At 53.0% G+C, this 18,773-nt stretch overlaps 1 protein-coding gene across 2 annotated transcripts; it reads right to left on the bottom strand.

Moving 5' to 3' along the window:
* Window positions 1-173: 173 nt before the first annotated feature.
* On the bottom strand, window positions 174-18,293 carry Sun2 (Sad1 and UNC84 domain containing 2). Of its 2 annotated transcripts, none has more exons than XM_021183121.3 (18): window positions 18,061-18,293; window positions 15,257-15,417; window positions 14,361-14,551; window positions 14,061-14,201; window positions 12,931-13,026; window positions 12,524-12,617; window positions 11,385-11,464; window positions 9,487-9,614; window positions 6,200-6,454; window positions 5,597-5,674; window positions 5,143-5,186; window positions 4,507-4,672; window positions 3,957-4,178; window positions 3,615-3,699; window positions 3,144-3,259; window positions 2,884-3,051; window positions 2,632-2,724; window positions 174-1,652 (listed from the first exon to the last, which is right to left on the bottom strand). In XM_021183121.3, the coding sequence occupies exons 2-18, from the start codon at window positions 15,379-15,381 to the stop codon at window positions 1,539-1,541; spliced, it is 2,196 nt and encodes a 731-aa protein (XP_021038780.1). In that variant the 5' UTR covers window positions 15,382-15,417; window positions 18,061-18,293; the 3' UTR covers window positions 174-1,538. The 2 variants fall into 2 exon arrangements, with proteins under 2 accessions (XP_021038780.1, XP_021038783.1); XM_021183124.3 differs by having other exon boundaries at window positions 11,385-11,458.
* Window positions 18,294-18,773: the final 480 nt, after the last annotated feature.

Here is an 18,773-nt window from a genome sequence, read left to right as displayed (position 1 = left end):
AGTAGACCCTAGCTGGGGTTCCAAGTTTGTCAATGGTTTTTAAACAAAAGCCTGGGTCTCTGAGCATTAGGACTAAGTCTTTAGGTACTGTGATTTGGCTAAGAATTCAGTCCCTTGTATCCCCCAAGAGCAGCTGAGTTGCTCTGTGACAACCAGAAAAAAGCACGCTCCAATGATCCTGGGCATCCTTTATTTTTTGCATAGGCATAAATTAGAGACTGGAGAGGTTTGTTTTGTTTTGTTTTGAAAGAATCAACTGTGCAGCATTTGTGACAGGAGAGCACAAAACAAGCCTGAGGGCAGGGCTGTACAACTGCCATCTCACCCGAACACTAACGCCGGGGCTGCCTCGCAGCTCCTCCTGGCCCCTTCCATTAGAGCAGGCAGGACCAAGCTGCTCAAGAGCCAGGAACTAGAAACTGGGTAACAGCTGGTGCCCCTCAGAATGGGGCTAGAAATCAAGCCTGTAGCTTTTTCAGTTAAAAACAAAAACAAAACAACAAAAAACAGACCTTGAGAATTCTATATATAATACAGCAGGGCCAGCCGTTGAATCTAAAAACCTCTTCCTCCTCTCCACACAAGTTAATGTCTATCTCCCTCCCTCCCTCCCTCCTCCCTCTCAGCCCCCATCTAACTGCCATCATAGAGGCCAGAAAGGAAGCAGTGTAAGCAAGAGCTGAGAGCCCAAGGGAGTTGCTGTAGAATGGACAGGGCCACTCTAAATGGGGTGGGCTAGTGTAGCCCCTCTACCTGATATCTTGAGCCACACTGTGGCTATTGGCACTGGATCAGGAGAGCCCCCAAAGTCATCGCCCCACTCCTCTAGACAACCCTGCAGAATAGCCCCAAAGCCAGGACTGGGTCCTTCCTGGGGGGTGGAAAGCTTGCTGTGGGGCACAGGCAGGATGCAGCAGGAATGGGAAACAGAATAGACCCTCGCCCCACATCAGGAGAAAAAGCAGTGGTCCCAGCACTGGGAATCTCTTAGGTTGGCACAGACAGTAGTAGTCAGAGGCACACAGGAGCTAGTTTCCTCCCGTTTGCTAGGAACCCCAGGCTCCTACGGGCCATGGTACCCTCCATGCTGGAAGAGCTCAGCAGCCTCGGAGTCCTTTACCAGGCACCTGCCAGGGACAGTCCCAGCTGCACAGTGCTAAGCACTGTCCTAAAGGCCACAAGACCCCCCAGCTTATCCCTGGGGCTCTGGCTTGATATGCCCATGGCTTTGGCACCTACCAGGAGTTCACCGGTGCCAGTCCCTCCACCTCACTTCCTGATCGCAGTCCCCCAAAGTATGCTACATATATACACCTGGTAGGCGCCTAGCTCTAGGGGGAAGACTAAGAGGCATAGGAACCCGGTGGCTTATGCAGGGAGTTCTACGTGCTGCCTCTTCACTCTTGCTCCCGGAATTCAGCGCTAAGAAGCATGTGCGGGCAGCGGTGGGGTGCTGGGCACCTATTTTCAGAGCAGGGGAGATGCTGGGAACGATGAGCTTCCCACGTGGCTAGCAACAGGCACAAGATCTCAGAAGACTAGTGGGCAGGCTCTCCGTGCACCCGGAAGCGGTAGATACACGTGTACTCAGGGTGGCCCCAGTTGGTCAGGATCCGAAGCTCCACAACTTGGTATGTGGCCATCTTAGAGGCCTAGGTAGAAGAGAGGGGTTCAGTGTCACAGAGTGCTTTGACACCTCAGCAACAGAAGGGGTGGGGTAGGGAACCAGTCCAGCAGCCAGAGGTCTCCTGCCCCGGAGCTCATGACAAAAACAAAAAGCTGAATTTCTAAAGTTTTTGTTTCCTGGAACAGAGTTTCCAGGCCAAAGGCCCTGGGAGACTTTGGGGCTCCTAAGGGTCACCACCCTCAGTGAGCCAGCCCTTGGGCCATATGTGAACAGTAGTTCATCTAAGAATTCATCCCCAGTCATGGTTAGCATTATCAGTGCATAGAATGGTCATAGGAAGCTTGTTTGCTTTTTTCTCAAGTGTCTAGCCTGTATGCTCTGCTTAAAGCTATCATGTCATAGGACTGAAGACCTGGGTCAGTTAAGAGCACTGGCTGCTCTTCCATGTAATCCAGGTTCAATTCCCGGCATTCACATGGGGCAACTTGTAATTGTCTGTCACTCTGGTTCTAAGGGATCCAAAGCCCTCCTCTGGCCTCTTAGGACACCAGTACACAGATGGCGCACAGACATATATACCAGCAAAATACTCATACACACAAAATAAAGTTAAACAAAATGAATTAAAATGAACTGACCTATATTCCTAGCTCCAGAATCTGCCTCTAAGAGGACTAGGACATCTGACACCCATATGCCCTCCCTGAGGCCCTAGCTCTCTGCACATTGATCATCTTGAACACCCTTCACAGTCACTTCCTTGTCACAACCCTTCCTTAATAAAACTCACTTTGGCGGAGCCCTGATCAGAAAGCTCTGGATGCTGCCATCTATGTCACTGACAGGAGAGGGTCATCTCCACCCTATACCCTTAAGTAAGGCAGGGTAGGAAGATAGGCCCATCCCTGATTCCTCTGCCGGGCAATGCAAATACTGGATCCTAGAAGATGTCTGCTGTTGACTGGGAGTGTGAGGCACCACCCCACAAGCACACAGCCCTGTACCTGGAAATAGAAGGTCTGGATGGGCTCCCCATCCTGGTCGTAGGCAAATGTGCCAAGAAGTGTCCCTTCCTGCTGCAGGTCTTCATCGAAGCCCTACAGAAAAGCAGACAGGGAGGAGTCAGGGAGGACCACCTCCCTCATACACCATGGTCTCTCCCTGGCTCTCTCTTTTAAACCTCTCACTGCCCAGAGTCACCTCAGTGTGATTCTCAGCAAAGACCCCACACAGCCCACTGAAGATCAGGTACTCACAAAGATGGCGAAGTCCTTGGGAGCACTGGAGATAGTGCTGTTGGGTGACAAGGCCTTGGGCACGTGCTCTAAGGTAACGGCTGTAGGTCGGATTCGAGCAGAGAGCCGGACCACTGCAAAGCCCTGGGGCCCCTGGAAGGCCCAGCAGTTGCCTGGGTGCACATCTGGCTGGAGGGGGTGGGAGGCATGTCAGAACAGGGCCTCTAATCCAGCTGTGGCTGACTGAGACAGACATCCCCCACTGTGTTTAGAGTGCCCACCTGCAGAATGACCCGAGGTGACTGGGAGTGGTACCACAGGGGAATGCCAAAGAGGCTGAGAAGGGCCGTCTTGGTCTCATAAGTCTCAGAGCAGCGGGTGCTGATAACACTGGCTCCTGTCACAGGAAAGAACGATTTTAAATCTGAAAGTGGGTTGGCCCACTACTCAGGTAGTGGTTCCAGGACTAAAAAGGCAGCCAGGGAAGAGACTGCTACTGCCTGCCTTAGAGAGCATGGGGACAAGTCCCTCGGGCCCACCCCTTAGCTCTAACCCAGTCTCACAGAGCCATTCGCAGCCAGGGGTCCACTCTGGCTCATGGCTTCCCTCAGCCACCCCTGCCTTGGATGGGAGTCTAGTTTGTGCTGGTGTCAAGCCTTGTGTGCTTAGCACTGTGCTGCCTGGCAGACCTGGGGCCTCGCCAGTGTAAGGACCAGGATACGGTGAAGCGGTGAAGGCAGCAGCACACACACCTCCTGATTCCAGGGCGTAGTCCACCATTCCAATCCGGTCCTCACTGTAGCGCTGCAGGGCCTGCTTGACGATCCGGTGCACCTGCTAAAACATGCCCCAGGCAGACATGGGATGTGAATGGGGCATACCAGGTACTGCGTGCATATCCATGAACTGGTCCTGCTGGACTGGCACCAGTAGTACCCAAGCAGGCTTTGTTCATTTCCACCACCCACACTGGGCCCAGAATCTACACCCGAACCTCCAGCCAGGAGGGTCTATCACATCCTAACACATGAAGAGCTGGCAGTGTAAGACTTCCAGGGGAGAGGCAGCGTGTTGGGAGAACAGTCATCCCTTACCTCCTCTGTCACCCCAACTATGCCTTCTTTCTGCAGTATCTGTCCCAGGGATGCTGCGGCCTCCCTGGCTGACTTGCCCTGCATCTCAGCCATCTTGGTAAGGATCTTGTTCTCCAGCTCCTGCAGCTGAGCATGCAGCTCATCTCTCTGCAGGAGCCCGCTGCGGGCACCCCTGTCTCCAAGCAGGAACTGACTGATCCAGTCAGGGAACTGGGATTCCACCTACAGACAAAGGCAGTGTCACTCAGAAGCTTGCAATAATGGCAGGGACAGCTATGACAGGGTGGGTGGGCTGTCACTGGAGGAGGAAGCAGAGCTGGAAGGGAAGGATGGAGACCCTGGGAGAGGTGTTAGAGGCTAGGAACTCTCCAGGGAACAGAGACTGGGATTGGAAAGCATTTTCCCCAAGAGCCTAGGCCTGCATCAGATCAGCTATGCATGTGCCTCCAGAACAACAGGCCAAAGACTCTCTCCAGCTGACAGGTGCCCCTCCCAGGCAGGTGGTCTCAGGGGAGTGTGATTAGTAGGGCTCTGGGTACTTCCCGCTCACATCAGCCCGGGCAGCCTGGATCTTCTGTGGCAGCAGGCCCACTTCATCTGCCACCGAGTTCTGCTTCAGAGCCAGGGCAGCCAGCTCCTGCCGCAGGCTGGCCAGCTGGGCTTCCAGCCGTCCCAGCTCCTTCACAGAGCTCTCCTGGAAGGCCTCCTGGGTCATGCTAGTTCCAGATGGAGGGAAGCAAGGTAAGGCCATACTGAGGAAGGATGAGGAACCCCTGACTGACTCCTGTCATAAGCTGGAAGCCCATCACTGTGTGTGAAGTGCCAGGGCTGCCCTTGGAGTCTGGCAGTAGAACATAGCCCAGGAGCTTGGGCTTGTCTGTCTCACAGCTAATTCTGACCTGATTCTCTGTAGGCTTGGACAGCACACAATGAATTGTGTGCTTGAACTCACAATGCCACAGCCTGCCATGCCTTCACATCTAGGTAATAAGAGCAGAAGGCATACAGAAAAGACCAGCCCACAAGCTCCAGTTTCACTGCCATACCTGTCCCTGCCTCCCCAAGGCCTTACCGACCTGCCTTGTACCTTAGAGGCCATAGGCAGGATCCTAAGCTAAGTTTCAACCAACCACGCAGAACCCTAACGGGGTGGCAGAGCAGTCCACGGCCAGGTGGCTGCCATTACCTTTGCCATTCTGTCTTCAGCTGCTGGACACGGGCTTCAGACTCCTAAGAGCAGCAAGAAAGGGCAAGAATAAGACAAGATGAGCTCAGAGAAGTCTGAGGGTCTGTTCTACATGGGAGTGTTTGCTTAACCACGTCTCTGAAAGGGTGCCCCAGCGCTTTCAGCAAAGATCAAAGAAGGGGAAGTCCTGTGAGTCTCAGCCCTTATCAGACTCATTCCCACCTAGGTAAGTTTATGTTCACTGAGCACAAACACACTCAGCACAGACACCATCCTTGCACCATGCACATCCCGGGGTCACTGTGGAGCGTCTGTCCAAGGCAAGTTCAGGCCCTAAAGAAGGCATGAGACTACCCCCCCTCTACTCAACATCCCAGCAGTATCCATGGTAGAACCAAGGACAGATGTAATTGGGTGAGGTCCCAGTGCAGGGCTGCATGCCTAGCCCACTGACCTGAGAGGCCTGGACGATCTTCTTGAAGAGGTCTTCTGAGTCTTGGTGATGCTCTGCCCTCAGGGTAGCCAATTCTTCCTACCAGATATGAGGACTGGTTGTTTTGGGTGTTTTTTTTTTTTCTTCTTTTCTATTGAGGCAGCATCTCTCTATATAGTTCTGATTATCCCAGAACTCCCTCTGTAGACCAGGCTGGCCTTGAACTCAGAGATCTGCCTGCTTCTACCACCTAAGTTAAGTGTTGGGATTAAAGGTGTGCACCACCACACCAAGAGGGTTTGCCAGCTGCACTTGGAACACTTGTGACTAGATATGGTCTAACTGGGTTCCTTCTAGGATTTTTTTCCAGGAGTTTCAGCTCCTGGTCTTATCTACAAGGCTCTGAAATACAAGGAATACCACCTGTGCCTGACACGTCTCCCACCATGGAAGTCAGATCATCTTCATCTTGACAGGGCACCTGGCAAGTGGCCCTAAGTGACACACTACCATCTCCCCCAGGCCCCATGGGGCCTCCTACATCCCACATGACTGTCAGGGTTTTCTATGGCATTGCTTTTATGAAATGTGCCACCCCACCTCCAGGCAACAATGTTCCCCCACCTGGATATGAGCCACTGTGTCCCTGCGCAAGTCCTCCTTCAGGGTAGCCTCGCGGCGGCTCACCAACCCTTCTAGAAGAGACAGGGCATCTTCATGGCTCAGGCTACTGCCTCCTCCATGGCCAGCAGCCCCCTGCCGCAGCTCTAGGCGTTCCAGCCGTATGGCCTCCTTCTGCCAGTTGGAGGAAAAGTCTGCAGCAAGGGCTTCCAGGCGCCGCTCCAGAGAGTGAACCCGGGAGAGAATACGCTGCTCAGCCTGGTGGGCCAGAGGAAAGACAGAGTATGGGCCCAGGGGAACACACCACAGGCTTCCCGAGTATGGCCACTGGAACAGCTGGGATAGGGCAGCTGGGCATAGTGACACAGGCTGTTAATCCCAGCACTCGGGAGGCAGAGCAAGTGGATCTTTATGAGTTCAAGGCCAGCCTGTTCTACAGAGGGAGTTCCAGGACAGCCAGTGGCAGTGAAAGTCTCTCTAGGGAAACACAAACAGGGCAAAACCAGCTGGGACACGGCTGGTAGCTGCAGCATCTGGCAGGAGATCCTGGGCATGCATTGCAGGAGGGCTCCCCCACCTCCAGCCCCCCTCAACATGTTGTCACCATCAGATCCCAACATGGAGGGAAACACAGTGGGAGAGGGAGTGTGAGCACAGGGACTGGCTAGGAAAATGTTGTGAATCTGTAGGATGGTCACAGGGGCCCAGCTAGGAAGCCCCCCCCCCCATGAGCTGTATAAGGTGGGGGAGGCAGCTTTTGGCTTTCACCTGCTTTTCTCTTCTATAGATAACTATACCAAAGAGGAAACGGTTTGAAAGGTTTGCATTTTCCTCATTTAAACGAATGCCCTAGAGAAGCTGTAGTAACAGCCATTCAGAGCCAACGGTGGCACCTGATAGTATGTCATGAATATGAGGACAACTGTTGGCCAAACAACAAAATCTTTGCCAAGGGAAATTACAAAACACAATCTACCAACTGTCCCTTAAAGGGCAAAGGACTCTGGGGCAGAGGTCTTGGGTTGTAGACACATTCTCTTTTAAACATGCTTGCACAACTCCCAAGGCAGCAAGCACAGGCTCCCATTCCCAGCCCGCCCCACCATCACATCTCCAAGCAGCGTCTTCACTGAGTCTGCGCACAAGCAGATCCTGGTTGTGCTCTGCTGGCCTTGCTTCCCCTTGTCACATGAAAGGTGGCCCAGGACTGAATCGCCCCTCATCTCTTCAGGAATCAGTTTTAAAAGGAATTTGCAGACAACAGAATATGCCATCATTTTAAGAAATAAGATCACACTGTGCTGGAACATATTTAATATGTGGCAAGCTTAATTCAGCTGATACAGGCAAAGTTCACTTCACTAGAGAACCAAGAGTTTGGGAGGGTGGAGGCTGTTTCATAGAAAAAGGGTCTCACTCAGTCCAGACTCTCCTGCAGTTTACTATGTAGCCCAGGCTGCAAATATGTGATTCTCCTGCCGTAGCCTCCCAAGTGCCAGGACTACAGGTGTGAGCCACCATGCCCTGCTAAGACCAAGAGGTTTGTGTGTGTGCCATGTTCTTGTATGTGGTATAAGCATGTGTGTACAGATAGTATCTTGTGGATTGTATGGATGCAGTCACCTGTCAATTAAAAAGGCTATGGCCTATGGCTTAGGCAGGAAATAGAATGTGGGACATCTGGAAGGAGAAAGAATTCTGGAATAGGCCAGGTGCAGGAGATTTACTAGGGGGAGATGTGAGGAGATAAGATGCATGGTACCCAAGCACAGGTAACCAGCCACATGGCAGAATGTAGGTTAAAAATAATTGGGTTATTTTAGTTATGATCTAGTAAGAGAAGACCCTAGCTATATGGTCAAGGTCTTTGTAAATATTTTGAGTCTCAGTCTTATTTCTAGGAGCATGGGACTGAGAGGAAGAACCAGAGCTTACCTCCCAACACCTGTGTGCACATGTATGTATGTGTGCATATGTATGTATGTATGTGTGTGTGCGCACATTTATGTATGTATGTGTGCACACGTGTATATATGTATGTGTGCACATGTATGTGCAGGTGCACTTGCTTGTATATGTACAAGGGGAAGCCAGAGGTTGGCATTAGATGTCTCCCTCTATGGCTCCCCACTATATATATATTGTTTTTTGTTTTTGCTTTTTTTGTTTTTTGTTTTTCGAGACAGGGTTTCTCTGTGTAGCCCTGGCTGTCCTGGAACTCACTTTGTAGACCAGGCTGGCCTCAAACTCAGAAATTCGCCTGCCTCTGCCTCCCAAGTGCTGGGATCAAAGGCGTGTACCACCATACCCAGCTCCCACCTTATATTTTGAGTCATTTAACCTGGGGCTCAGCATTTCAGCTAGACTGACTAGACAGCAAGCAAGCCCTGGAGATTCACCTGACTGCACCCCACCATCCCAACACCAGGGTCACAAGCCTGTGCTAGTTGTACTGGTGATATGAACTCAGGTCTCATAACCGCACAGCAAGCAGGCTGTGCGCTGAGCCAGCACCCCAGCCGGGAGACAGAGTGTCAGGTTACCTGTATTTCTATTACAGTCTGGTTGTACGTCCACATGTCACCCTCGACTGTGCAGGCCCCTGAAGAGCACACCCTAGACCTGCCCTAATCTAAGACCCTGGCTACTGTCCCATGCCCATGACTACAGCCTCTGCAGAGTCACCTAGCAGGCTCTTTGCCTCCCCCTCCTCGAATCTGCTCTGGTTCTGCTATTTGCTTCCCCAGGTCCCAACTCACCTGGGTGGTTTCCCCTCCTAGAACACAGCTATGGGAGCAAACCCAGGCTAGCTCGATGGGAGAACAAAGATCAGACAGGGGCAGTTAGTTGTCCCTGTGAGGGACTGGGCCAGCTGGCCCACTAAGCAACCAGCACAGACTGTCCTGGCATAGCCCACAAGGGCCTACTGGTCCCTCCAGACTCACAGACTACTATATACTTGAAGTCTTAAGCCACAGTGTGAGTTGGGGGAGGGGTGGGAGGTACCTGGTCAGGATGTTACACACGGAAGCCTTGGCAGTATGGAGAAATCACATTGGAAAGCAACAAGGCCGTTTGCCAGCCCTTCCTTCTGCTTTCTGAGGATGTACATAACTTTTGGGTTGTTGAGTCGCCTTTAGAGGCAAGTTAGCTCCCCCATGACCTCCAACAGCCCAGGAAGGGTGTTGTAGTTTTGTAGCTTTGTGTGAGTTTTGTGTGACTTCTCCAACCTGCAAAGCCAGGCTGGAGAGCTCCGCTCCGCTCCCCACCCTCAGCACCCTCAGCCTCACCTGGAAGTGCTGGGAGGCGTCTCTGGATTCCCACACCTCTGGCTGCTTCCTGCTCTCCTTTGCTGCCCACCAGGAGACCACAGCGGGTTGCAATGTCTGCAGCCCTAAGGGGTAAAAATGCCAAGCACCTAGGCACAGGGAGAGAGTCCTTAGAATCTTCTTGATCACAGCCTATGTCACACATTGTGAGTCTTGCTCTACCAGAGGCGGAAGTGACAGCCCATGGCCTCACAGCTCCTTCATGCTCACACCTCGCTCCCGTGTCCCCACTCATTCCGCAGACAGTTACCCTTAGGAGAAAGCACCTTCCTTTACCAGTTACAGATTCTCAGGGGTGGAGCCAGGCCTGGATGGACGTCCTCGCAGTTCAGTGAACAGCCCCTTGGGAGCTTTGACAACAACTAGCGTTGACTGCCCTGTCCAGAAGGGTTAGCTGGCTCAAATGGCACTTGTGTGTGGGTTTAGCTCTCCCTGGCTCCATGGCTGGGCATCACAGAGAACACAGCACCCACTTGGGGCCCAAGATTGGGGCCCAAGACTGCAGCAGTAGAGAAACAGTGCCTGATTTCACAGTTGCCTCTTACTTCTTGGCTATGAGCAGGGGAGGAAAGGGAGCGTACACAAGCCACTAGGCCTGAAGTCCCAAGTGGAACATGACCACACACTCCCTGAGCAGCTCTGGGCCCTCTTGCCTTGAATCTCCACATACTCTGACTGTGACATCGTCTCTATCAACCACAAGGAATTGGTACAGACTGAGCTGTGTTTAATACCTGGGAAAGGGCTAGCAGGATAAACACTGCACTGCCGTGAGTAATAAGGTAATGTTATTTTAAGGGTGATGCCCAGTTTCCACTGAGTAGGAACAAGTTGTTCTTGTAACGGGAAACAAAAAGGAAACCGACATTTGGAAAAATGTCCTGCCCTCTTTATTAATAAAAGAAGCCGGATGATGGTGGCACACACCTTTAATCCCTAGCACTCAGGAGACAGAGGCAGGCAGACCTGTAAATTTGAGGCCACCTTGGTGTTCAGAGTGAGTTCCAGACAGACAGAGTTACAGGAACCCATCTCAAAAACAGGAAGAAAAAAAAAAAGGAGAGATACAAGACTATAAAACCAAACCAAGTCTCTAAAAAACCACACTAACAAAGCATTGTGGCTGCAGTCGTTCAAAGTGAGCCTAGGTCTATACAGCCAATTCACATGAAACCGGAAACCCAGTTAAATTGTCCAATGAGAAACGGAATACACAAGACAAAGACAAGAAGGTCCTGTGGCAGGCACAACAGGGCAGAGCTGTGGGTAAGTAGCCCTTACGGTCTCAACCAGCGCCCTTCTGGCTGCTCCTAGCCTAAATAGGCAGCCAAAGGTTTCACTTGATCTTGTAAAAACAATCCAGCCACACAGACTGTCCTGATTTGGAATAGAGAGAAAATAGCTGCTCCTAATAATAGCTCGAAGTTCTTGCTTGCTACCCAGAGAGCGGCGGTCCGGGGGCGTGCTCCTCCCAGAAGCTCCCTGTACTAGAGCAAGAGCAAGATCAGGAGATGACCCAGCACTCGGGAGGCAGAGGCAGGCGGATTTCTGAGTTCGAGGCCAGCCTGGTCTACAAAGTGAGTTCCAGGACAGCCAGGGCTATACAGAGAAACCCTGTCTCGAAAAAACCAAAAAAAAAAAAAAAAAAAAAAAAAAAAAAGATCAGGAGACGAGGCACCTCCCTCAGCCCTGACACTGTCAGACAGGGCAGCCTGAGTCAGTAGAGGACTTGGGGATGGGACTGGGGGAGTAGGAAAGTCAGACCCAGGGCTCTGCATGGCCGGCTCGATCACCATTAGCTCCGACTCTGCCTCACCCTACCCCTGCCTCTAGCTTCCCTCTCTTCCACCCCTGCTCACCGTAGGTCAGACCAGTCAGGAGTAGCAGGAGCAGAAGGAACCACAGAAAACTCTTCAGGTTCAGCGAGAAGTGCCTGGACCTCAGGAGAACAGACAGAAGGCAGTCATCAGTGGGACCTGGGCCTCTGCTCTGCACTCAGTCCCTTGGGACTTTTCTGGACTTCTGAACTAGAGTTGCAACATGTTCCCCTGGGCTTCCCAGGGGACTGGGATTGAACAGGCCACAAGAATGGTACTTGTAGGTCCTAAGAGTCATCGGGAAATTTTGGTTCTATGAACTTTAAAACTTATTTTAAGTGTGTGTGTGTGTGTGTGTGTGTGTGTGTGCACATGTGCAGATGAGTGCAGGTACTTTCAGAGTCCCTGAAACTTAAGTTACATTATGTTGTGAGCCACTATGTGGGTGCTGGGAATTGAACTTAAGTCCTGTGGAAGTGCTGGAAAGTGCTGAGCTAAGACTCCAGCCACACTACCTCAATATATATATACACACACATATATACATATATATATATATATGTATATGTGTGTGTGTGTGTGTGTATGTATATATACTGGGTTTTGAAACAGGGTTTGATAGGTAGCCCAGGCTAACCCGGACTCTCCATGTAGCTCAGGCTTTCCACATGGATGTGGTAGAGGTGCCCTGACCCCCTCCTGGTCTAGCCTTTTTTCTCTGCCCAGGGGACACAGTCCTTAACCTCTGTCCTGCTGGCTTAGGAACTTGGGGAATGACCCCACAGCATCCTCAGACAATATCTTTTTGTGACTTCTGATCATGGGCAGGAACCTCTAGAATGTAGCCTGTCACGGGTCTAAGACAGAGGCAGGACTTCTGAGAAACTGTGAGGGTTAGTGCCTCACAGTTTGCCAGTGGGAGCACAGCCACCCTTTCTCTGAGGACTGGAAGGGTCTGGTTGTTCTTAGGAAGGATCTAGGTGAAGCAAGAACCTGTGTTCCAGAGTACTGCTAGAAGGTATCCACTAGGAGGGAAAGCCTGCTTGTGCCAAAGGCTCCGTGTAGCCTGGGGAGCCTTCAAGGAATAAGGAATGGTGGGCCACATTCAAGCCTAGATGCTCTGTTAAGCCCTGTGGTACCAGGTCTTTCTGGTTCTTCATCAAGGCTGGAGTGTCACTCACCTGGTTAGGACGAAGACATCCAGGAGGGAGGCAGCAGTTGTCAGGCGGTACCAGGTGGTGCCAATCCACCAGTAGAGAAGACCAAAGAGGCGGCCTGAAAAGTGGCCGTTAAGCCTAAGACTCGGTCGTATTTAGCACACTGCCCCTTCCCCCTCTGTGTGCTCTCTTGCCCAACCCTTGCCCAGCCCCCTTTGTCCCACTCCATGGTGACCCCTTTCCAAGTCCACCTGCCCAGTCAAATATAACTCAGCCTGTTCTGAGGTGGCTCCTGCTCAAACCTGCTAGGGGGTTCCCCCTGCCCTTGGCTCTCAGGAATTATCCCACTGCAGGCCTTCCCCGACTCTGTAGCCCAGGTACCCAATCACAGCCACAGTAAGGGAGTTGTCTAGCTCACAGCCAGCACGCACCTGGAAAAGTGACCAGAGTCCAGACAAAGGAGCCGGCCCGAGATGCTGCACTCCTTAACCCGGACCCTGAGCTGTGCTGGTCTGAGTCCGTGTAGCCTGCCGGGAAGGGGAGGAAAACAGACGTAGCTCCTTAATAACACTGACTGCTTCAAGCCGCAGGCGTGGCACCTGATTTCTCCTTGAGCTAAATCTGCTCATCCTCTGCCCAGAGTGTCAGACTGGCCCAGCACACAGTAGATCCAGGAATGTTTGTGAAGTGAGGAGATGGGAAGTTCCCAATGTCTTTTTCCTGATGCTGGGGATTGAACCTAGGACCCGTGCTTGCTTTTGCCTCCGGAACTAAGTCCCCAGGCCTTGGCATTTTATTTTCCCTCTGCCTTGGAGTGCAACAATCTTTAGGGAGTTGCTTGGACATGGACCAGAAATTGCTGGGTATTAACCATGTTTGGGCCCCAGATAGAAGTGCCTAAAAAACAGTGGTGTGGTTCTGGGTCACTCACAGACCAGTACAGGCACACACAGTACTAGGTAAGGGACAGCTTGGGCCAGGAGGGAGAGCTTTGATGTAGAGACACCCAGTAAGGTATGCACACACACACACACACACACACTCACTCACTGAGACACACACACATGCACACACACATATACACACACATGCACACATGCACACACATATACACATGCATGCACACATGCACACACATGCACACACAGTCAGACACGCACAGACACACATGCACACACACACATACACACATATATACACACACGCACACACACATATACACATGCACACACATATACACATGCGCACACATATACACACAGACACACACATATACACACACAGACACATATACACACACGCATGCACACACACATATGCACATATACACACACACAGACACACACACACACACATGCACACACACAGACATTCACACACACTCCCAAGGCTGCGTGTTCGATAGGCAAGTTCCCTACCACTGAAACTCTATCCCCAGGTCTCTCAGGGAAGCTGTGAACTGTCCATGGCCCATGACATGTGTGACATGAGATGTCACACTGTCAGGGTGCCCCTTGCCCTATGTCCCCCATCGCCCTAGAGCCCACAAAGCAGCACCTACCTGCAAGGTCATCCTCTGAAGAATAGCCTGAGGAAGATCCGAAAAAGTCCTCTGAAGCTTTGCTCTCCGCGGTGAGCCCATTGGCCTTGCTGCTCTCAGAACCACCTGTTCCTCTCCTCCTCCTCCCCCGAAGGTCCCCGCCTGGCAGGAGACAGGGGCTCTGCTGAGATCCCACAGCCCCCACCCTGGAGGGCCTGGAGCTGAGGGGCGTTCAGGGATCATCCTCTGAGGGACCTTGGGGACACTCAGAGGGGAGGACTTTGGGGAGCAGGTCTCGGGAGTGAGGCCTGGGGTACTCACTCCAGTAGGGCTCACTGTGTAGGTGGTCATCCAGGAGGGCGCTCCTGGCGAGGGACACAGCCCGGGGGCTGCCAATGTAGGACTCTCGAACCACAGACTCGCTGTAGTAGGAGGTGTGGGAATCAGAGGAGGGACCCAGCTGTGGAGCTGGGGACAGGCGCTTCATGTTGCTGGATTTCCTCTTCAAAGTCCTGTGGGACAGCCATGAGGGGAGAGGCAGGGGGTGAGCCCAGCCAGAAAGAGGAACCCTGGTGACCTCGTTTTGTGTGGGAAGGCGTCTAACAACCCAACTACTTCCAGCGCAGGTGTTTCCCTGCTCCCAGTATCCATCACTGAATCTCACCAGAGATGAGCAAGCCTGTCAGTTAGAGACAGAGACAGCATCCAACTCAGGCTTCTAACTTCAAAGCCAAACGTTTTCCCAGGCTTCCTAGGGGGACTTGGAGTTCTTGTAACCTAACTGAAAATCTGGACAAACCTGATCTGGCCTCCCACACCTAGCTAGAGCCTCAGGGGCACACGGCTGCAGGGAGGCAGGATGACAAGGCACGTTGCCCCGAGCCACTGGCCAGTGACATGGTGAGATGTGACGTGTGGGCCTGGGGAAGGTGGCTGGACCACCACACCTGTCCACAGTCAACCGGTTGCTGTGAGCCCAGGTTAGGACAACTCTGTCGTTTCCTGCCTGGCTTTTGTGCGTAACTGCTTCTCCCCACTTCCTGTTCACTAAACCGGAGGCTGGGTGGCCCCTGCTCACAGTGGGCAGAGAAGGCAGCATCCTGGCTCCTGCCGTCCTTACAGGAGTGAAGACAGACAGAACCAACCCTCTTGACCGAGTATCTTGCCTCCATCCACTGCAGCAGCAAAAGAAAGAGGGCTGCCTGCTCTGCTCCTACCTGAGAGGACTGTCTTTAAACACGGTGCCCTGGCTTCCTGCCACGGAGCTTGCACCGCTGCTGCTGCTGCCGCCATCGTTGTCATCCTGAGAGTAGCGAGTGAGGCGCTGGCTTCGTCTTGACATGATGGGGCAGGGTAGGGACCCTCTCCTAAAGAAATACTTGGGGGAGACAGGGCAACGTATAAGGTGTGGAGCTGTCCTGGGGGAGGGAATAGATGCCCTGTGCACTAAGGCAAAGCAGCCCTGTGATCGAGGGCATCTCCCCTCACCCCCGTCTACCTCCTGCCTTGGGTTTTACTTAGGACTCCGGGGGCTTCTTCCATAGCTCTTTTCTCAAGGTTTCCCAACCTAATTTATAGGTTGCATGTCTTAAGCCTTCTTGGCACTGAATTCTGTGGGAGGCAGAATCGGGCCTTGCCTGACCTCTGAGGTGCAGCAGGGACTGACGTTTGACAGGCACTGCTCCCTCCCCACCCCCAGCCAGTGCTTTATTCTCTCCAGCCATCCGGTCTCATATGCATTGCTCCCTTCTACGGGCAGACGCTCCCTTCCTTTTTTTTTTTTTTTTTTTTTTTTTTTGTGGTTTTTCGAGACAGGGTTTCTCTGTGTAGCTCTGGCTGTCCTGGAACTCACTTTGTAGACCAGGCTGGCCTCGAACTCAGAAATCCGCCTGCCTCTGCCTCCCGAGTGCTGGGATTAAAGGCGTGCGCCACCACGCCCGGCTTTTCCCTTCCTTTTTTTAAGGATTTGTTTTTATGTGTTTTTCCTGTGTGTATGTGTTTTTCCTGTGAAGATGTTAGATCCCCTGGAGGTAGAGTTATAGACAGTTATGAGCCAACATGTGGGTGCTGGGAATTGAACCTGGGTCCTCTGATAGAGCAGCCAGTGCTCTTAACCTCTGAGCATCTCTCTAGAACCCACCTTTTCCTTCTTTTTAGTCACAATCTCTGGTTCGCTACATCCTGACTGCGGAAACCCTTCCCACCATATTCTGCAGCCCCTCAGCACACTGTGCTGTGACACCTTGATGTGACAATGACAATGATAAATGACTACTGGCTACCTAATTCATTTCCTACTCATTAACGACCCCGGCACAAGCAAGGCGGCCATCATCACCCATCTACAGGGAAGAACCTGGAATGCTAGCCTGCAGGTGAGAGCCAGGTCTCTCTGCTCAGACCTGACAGGCTGCAGGGCCTGGACATTTGCATTCCATCAGAAGGTTTGCAAGTTGTTTGGGGAGTGTTACAGCTCCATATAGCATGCACTTGGAACATGGCTGTAAACTGCGTGGTTACATAGCAGTTACACAACCAATATTTGTAACAGAAGTAAGGCAGGAGGTGGAGCTGTTGTGTGGTGTTGCAGTCAGTCTGGCCTATAGGACAGTCACAGTCACCACATGGGGTGGAGTGAAACTGATAAGAAGACCAAGGTGAAAACAACGAGTGAAGATAAACAAATCTTTCAGGCACCGGGACCCAGTTTTCAAATCTCAGAATATCAACCCAGGAGTCTCACCGAGCCTGGGCTAGCAGGATTACAAAACTTTAGATCCCAAAGCCATCCAAAAAGAGTTCCTGGTACTTGTGACTTGGTATTGTTTTTGCTATTCCTGGTGGATAGTGACCTCGCCATGGTGGGAAACACCCAAACCCAGACCACAGAAACCAGAAGGTCAGGTTCATCCAGCTAGAAAGACAAGTAGCCTCCTGTCTGGGCTAACTGGCATCTTCCCAGGTGGGATGCCCGTCTAGCATCTCTCACTCTCTTTGACTGGTGTTGGTAAAGGGACCAACTGGTAGTAGCCAAAGCAGGAAGTTGCCTTGGTCCTGGGTTGTATTCCAGTCCTTATAAGGTAGTTCCCCCCATGACTGCCACCCCCACCTGACAGCTCCAGATGCCCACATGCTCCACCTCTTAACCCCTGCCCCGCTGTAACACATGAAGCCTTTGCCAGAGGGGAAAAGAGTGTAACATGTTTATACAGTGCCCACGCCGCTGTTGCAAGAATCTAAACGTTCTGAGTAGGTGGAGAGGTGGGGCACCAAACACTGCCCGTGTGCCACCTCCCAGCACTCCCAGAGCGGTGTGGACCTTATCTTTATCTTTCATATTCATCCTGTTGTCAAAAATTGTTTGCCACAGCGGCCATCCAGGTTACACAAGATGACAAAGGTCTACCGTGGGGAGCCGCTGAGATAGACACTCCTCCATCCCGCCATTAGTTACAAAACCCTCAAATAAAACATACTTTCCTACTGCAGAGCCTTGGCCCCTAAGATTCCCCTGGGAATCTTATACGTGACATTTCCACTCCATTTCCCTTGGGACACAAAAAAGTGCTCCAGGCGCTCACCCTCTGTCCTGGCTCTAAGTCACACCCCGGAGCGCGGTGGCTTTGTTTTGTTTTGGTTGGGTTTGGCTGTTTTGGAACTGAGCTAAAAGGGCCCTCCCCCGTTCCCCATAACTGTGACAGGCGGCGGTGGCGCAGGCTGAGAACTTCCAGTGCCAGGACTCGGCCTGTGGCACAGCCCTGGTCCGGTTTGGGGCGGCTGGGTCTTGGCTGCCCTCCTCCCGGGAGGCTGCTGGGGAAGTCCCGCCTGGGGACAGCGCCCTCCCCGTGACCGCGATGCGTCAGGGCGCCGGCCCGTGAGTGTCCCGGGGCGTGCGTCGCGCGGGGGCTGGAGTGGCCCGGCCTGGCCGGACAGGGAGGCGCAGGCCCGCGCTTTGGCCGGACAGCGACCCGGGTCAGGCGGGCGCGGGGCCGTGGGGAGGCGGGCCCAATCCCTTCTTTACCTTGCGTGGTTCTTCCCGCGTCCGAGTCCCCCGGGCGGCGCCGCGCACTGGGCCGGGCCGGGCCCGGGGCTGGGGCTGAAACGCGCGCGGAGCGGAGACGCGGGACAGCGCGGGGTCGGTGAGCGGACAATGCGGCCGGCAGAGGACCGCGCTGCGCGAGTGGGGCAGGGCGGTGCGCGCGTGGCCGAGTGTGTATGTGTGCGCCTGTCAGTCAACGCTGACAGCCCACAAGTCATTGGCCGGGCCCAGCCGGCCCGCCCCGCCCTCCGTCGCCGCCCATTGGTTGATTTGAACACAAAGGCTCCGGCTCGGCCCGCCCTCCGCGTGGGCCCTGTAGTCCGCGCGTGGGAGGCGGGGGCGAGTACGACCGCCAGGCTGTGGGACCCGAGCGTTCCCTCGCGCATCCGTGCCCACGCGCGCGCGGCGCCGGGGATCTAAAGGCTTTAGGTGCGGGAACACACAGGGTGTCATGAAATTGGCCCCAGGATAGGGTCCTGACGCGGCCCTGCGCGGGTGGTTTGGACGCTTACCAGCGTCAGCCGTGTCTGCCCATTTTAAAGACGGGGGAAACAGGTCCGTGGAAGTTTTCTTGTTTCTTATATAGAACCCACCCAGAGGGGAAGTTGAGTCTAGAAGATTAATACTGTTTAATTTTAAGGTTGAATTTTAAATTCCAAGATGGGCAGGATACCCATCTTCCCGCACCACCTATT

The sequence above is a fragment of the Mus caroli genome, unplaced genomic scaffold, assembly GCF_978045245.1.
Source record: "Mus caroli unplaced genomic scaffold, Mus_caroli_1 scaffold_16, whole genome shotgun sequence".
In the NCBI taxonomy this organism is placed as follows: Eukaryota; Metazoa; Chordata; class Mammalia; order Rodentia; family Muridae; genus Mus; species Mus caroli.
This window is presented reverse-complemented; position numbering and strand designations above follow the sequence as displayed.